Source organism: Sus scrofa, chromosome 10 (assembly GCF_054392235.1).
Source record: "Sus scrofa isolate SSC_HxYL_T2T_F1_AM1 chromosome 10, Sscrofa_HxYL_maternal_Yorkshire_Landrace_v2.0, whole genome shotgun sequence".
NCBI classification, from domain to species: domain Eukaryota; kingdom Metazoa; phylum Chordata; class Mammalia; order Artiodactyla; family Suidae; genus Sus; species Sus scrofa.
The window spans coordinates 36497154-36501934 of record NC_139392.1 but is presented as its reverse complement, the minus strand read 5'-3'; the positions used below and the strand labels follow the sequence as shown (position 1 = coordinate 36501934).

Here is a 4781-nt window from a genome sequence, read left to right as displayed (position 1 = left end):
AATACTAAAATAGCTACAATGCAAAGGGCATAGTGATCTTTAACTTGATATATGATTGCTGAGAACCATCTATATTTTAGGTTTGGAGGAAAATGCTAAATTTAACCATTGAGTAAAACCAGACATACACCTGGCCCTTATGAAGTCGACAATCCCGAGTATAACATAACATTGAATCAGTCAAAAGTGTAATGTTAAAATTATAGTTGTGGACAGTTCTACAAAGTTATATGCTATTGTGAGAATGTACACTAAGAAGACAGGACTTCAAGGGATCAGCCAAGGAGGCACTGAAAATGCAAAAGGATAAATATAACTAAATCCCAACAAATACAAAAACTGAAACTGACAATCAGCAAATTAAAGAAAAAAAAAATTCAGGGACATAACAAATAATCTGGTAGTGTAACCATTTGTATAACCAAACTACATGAAGGCAGAAAATGAAATATTCATAAGTCCTGAAAACATTTATTAATCTACATTCATAATCATACCAAAATTAATTCTTCTTTGAGAGTGAAAGTTAAGACAAGAAATTCTCAGACAAGTGAAAACATAAAAACTCTCACTGAAGGCAACGATTAAGTTTTTTTATCACACAGAAGAAAACTAAGCCATGAATGAGGATTGGGAACAAAGAGAAGAGTGAGAGAGTAATTGACAACACTCACTAAAGTTGAAGGAGCATTGACATTGGACAAATATTAAATAAAAGTATAATTGTAATTATATATAATGTATAATAACTAAGGTTAATTATTAAATAATTTATTATATGAAATTTATAGCTGAAATGACAGCATATAAAATAGAAACAGGACATACCAAGATTAAAAATATTCTAAGTTCCTTCTGTCATTTCATAGCAAAGTAGACCTACTGGTAAATAGATATTTAAGAATGAATAGGAAAACTTAAGAGAATTTATTGAAATCAAATGTGTAATCAAGCATGAATTTAAAAAATGAAAGAAACATAAATTACAATTTAATTCAGAGCTGTTAAAGAATAAAAAGGCATAGAGAAAATTTGTAAAAAGCACAAAATAAGTTGTTATAAAGTATTCCAAAGTATAATATTAATAGTCAAATAAGGAACCTCATGATTAAAAAGACTCAGGGCCTGAAAATAAAAGGGTGTTATGCTAAGGGAAATAAGTCAGAGGAAAAACAAATACTGTACAATATCATTATATGTGAAATCTAAAAACAAAATAACAAAATAGTGACTATAAAAAAGAGATATATTTACAGATATAGAGAAGAAATTAGTGGTTACCAGTGGAGTGCCTGTCATGGCTCAGGGGAAACAAATCTGACTAGTATCCATGAGGACACAGGTTTGATCCCTGGCCTTGCTCAGAGGGTTAAGGATCAGGCATTACTGTGAGCTGTGGTGTAGGCCACAGATGTGGCCCAGATCCTGCACTGCTGTGGCTGTGGTGTAGGCAAGCAGCTACAGCTCTGATTTGACCCCCAGCCTGGGAACCACCATATGCTGTGGATGAGGCCTTAAAAAAACAAACAAAAAAAAAGAAGTAAACTAGTGGTTACCAATGGGTAGAGAGAAGGGAGAGGGACAATAGGGGGATAGAGAATTAAGGAGTAAAAACTACTAGGAATAAAACAAATGGGCTACAATGATGTATAGTACACCACAAGAATGTATCCACTCTTTAATAATAACTACAAATGGAGTATAACATTTAAAAATTGTGAACCACTGTGTTCTACATCTTAAACTTACATAATATTGTCAATCAGTTATACTCCAATTTAAAAAGGGTAGAAATATGTATAATAGGTAACTAAAAACAACTAAAAACGAATGCTGAAGATCTATAAATACTAAACTAGATTTTTAGATTTAAGCATTAGAGATGGGTTAGAAACTGTAAATGATAAAAGGAATAACACTATTTTACTACTTGACATGAACCAATAATTTAGCCTCAATTGTTTAAAGGAAAAAAAAATACAAATCCGCAAACATTTCTCTCAGGTTTTATACATGAAACAATAAAATATTTGTAGGGATGCTGAAGATCTGAAGGAAAAAAAAAAAGATCAAATACATTGACCTAATTGAACCCTGCTCTGTTCAACTTCCATCACTTCTGAGAATTTTCTGGCACCATAGGGTTCCCCAATGTGAATGACTCAAGAGAAAAAGGGCTCCATGACATGGAGTGATGTGCAATACCTGAGTTTCTAACATATCTGAAACAAAGGTGGCATTGTGTGAAAATATTAATGTTTTGTTATGATTATGCTAGTGCTCTTCATATGAATTTCTGTATTTCTCTGCTTGTTGGAAATAGTTCATAACCAAAAATAAAAGGTGAAACCACAAAATCAGTGCTAAGATATGGATGCATATTGGTTAAGAAATAAAGGAAAAATTTCAAAATACTTAGGAAGTTTGCCATTTTCATCAAGACCCTATGAATGAGGATCCCATTAGAAAACCACTATCATCTAAAGATACTATTTGGAGTAATAACCTGACATTCCTCACAATTTTCATTGATACATAATTGGAATAAAGAGGAAAAAATGCACATGCTACAGTGGACAAGTTTCTGGAAAATTGTTTGGAAATCATTAAGCACTGAAAATCCAAATTGACATTACTGTAGCATCATTTGGTAATTCTCTCTTTGATAACTTAGTACTCACAAGAGTACTGTAGATAAAATTACCTGTCATTTACTGATTTTATGGAGCAATAATGTTTTCTGGCTTTGTCTTGGATTTCTATGTGGTATTTCATTTAAATACACTGAGGAAAACCAAGCTAGTGATCGGACACTCTTCCAGGTCTCATAAAGACAAAATATTACCCATTGAAAAAAAGCGATTTGTAAAATTCTCAGAAATTGGTCAGGGAATACGCATAAATAACATACCTCTGTGATTAAAATGTCTACCCTATTTGACAAACAATTTCTTTTGAACGACTTTCCTTACTGCCCTTTTAACGTCTTTGTTCCGAAGGCTATAGATCAGAGGGTTTAACATGGGACTCACAAAGATATAGAAAACAGCTACAATTTTGCCTTGTTCTACAGATGCCTCTGAAGGAGGCCTCAGATGCATGAAGAACAGTGTCCCATAAAAAATAGTGACAGCTGTCAAATGGGACCCACAGGTGGAAAAAGCCTTGTGCCTCCCCTCAGCAGAGCGGATACGTAGAATTGCTGTGAAAATAAAAATGTAGGAGATGAGGATGATGGTGAGAGAACAAGTGAGGTTGAAACCAGCCACCACAAACATGGCGGTCTCTTTGACATAAGTATCTGAGCAGGCCAGGACTAAAAGAGGTGGATCAGCACAGTAAAAGTGGTTGATTTCATTAGGTCCACAGAAGGAGAGGTGGAGCAAGAGGACGGTCTGTGCTAGGCCATTTACAAAGCCATAAATATAAGGAGCAGCAACAAGAGAGAAGCAGACACTTTGGGACATTTTGCTCCCATAGAGCAAGGGTTTGCAGATGGCCATGTAACGGTCAAAAGCCATCACTGCGAGCACATAATAATCTGTGATCACTAGGGCAATGAAAAAGTGAAATTGGATAACACAGCCAAGAAAGGAAATGGTTTTTCTCTTAGATAAGAGATTAACAAGCATCTGAGGAGTGACAGTGGTGGTGTAACAGAGATCTACAAAGGATAGATGGCTGAGGAAGAAGTACATTGGAGTGTGAAGTTTTGAGTCACTTTGGATTAACAAAATCATACTGGCATTGCCAATTACTGTAATAAGGTATACCACTAGGAATACCACAAAAATGACAGGCTGCCACTCAGCTCGATCTGTCAATCCCAGAAGAATAAACTCAGTCACCGCTGTGTAGTTGTCCTTTAACATTGTTTGCTTAGCTTCAAATGAGGTCTAAAGGAAAGGAAATAAACATGCATTTGTCTTTTGTCATTTTTTCCATTACCCACATCATGTCATCCGATGCACACTCCTCTCAAACCTGCAAATACATGTGGCATAAAGAAATAGCATGCAATTGATGTTTTCAGTACCTTAGTATAGAACTCCTTTATGTACAAGCAGTCATATTTTAACTGCTTTCTGCAAATCTTTTCATATTTGAAAAGCATTTATCCTTTCTGCAAAATCATTATCATAAATTCTTCACTTACAGTCCCCCTTAAACTTTGCTTTTCTTTGAATTGATGATCCTTTGTTTTTCAATATACCCTTTGATGTGGTATCTAAAGCATCAGTCATTGAAGCGCAGGTGTTTTCACAGCTGAATGGAGTAAAAGAAAATGGAACAGATATATGCACAGATCCTTATGGAACCAGAGTCTGTCTACCTGCCCCTCTACACTCAAGGTCTTTTATTTTCAATCTGGCCCCTCAATCTCCAGTGCATGACCATTTTCCATATACTTGTCTATCTCAAGTGGCCCTCATATCACAAAATCTCTCTTAAATTTTAAGACAAAGTTTAGGATGCACTTTTCCTTGTAAATTATAGCAAATTATTATGGGCAAAATTGATTAATGAGGCATAAAAATAAATCACTGTTTTTTTTTGTGTAAAAACAGATAAGAAAATATTACATTATCAATATGTGTATTTGTGTCAATATATACCATACACATATTGGTGATATTAAATATTAAAGAGGGGAGTAGTTAGGGGAAAAATAATGTATAAAATGCTCCCTTGTTGGGGAGGAGACAATCATGAAAAAAGTTTGACAAACATATACCCAAATCCTAATGATTTTGCTGTAACTCTACCTCATTTTAACTCTT

General features: G+C 34.4%; 1 protein-coding gene across 1 annotated transcript; it reads right to left on the bottom strand.

Moving 5' to 3' along the window:
- Nucleotides 1-2933: 2933 nt before the first annotated feature.
- On the bottom strand, nt 2934-3872 carry LOC110258770 (olfactory receptor 5M5-like). Its single transcript, XM_021082025.2, has one exon. The coding sequence runs from the start codon at nt 3870-3872 to the stop codon at nt 2934-2936; it is 939 nt and encodes a 312-aa protein (XP_020937684.2).
- Between the last annotated feature and the right edge of the window lie 909 nt (nt 3873-4781).

What these genes read in the sequence shown, in the direction of transcription:
- LOC110258770 (XM_021082025.2), bottom strand. Translation starts at nt 3,872, where the DNA reads ATGTTAAAGGACAACTACACAGCGGTGACTGAGTTTATTCTTCTGGGA.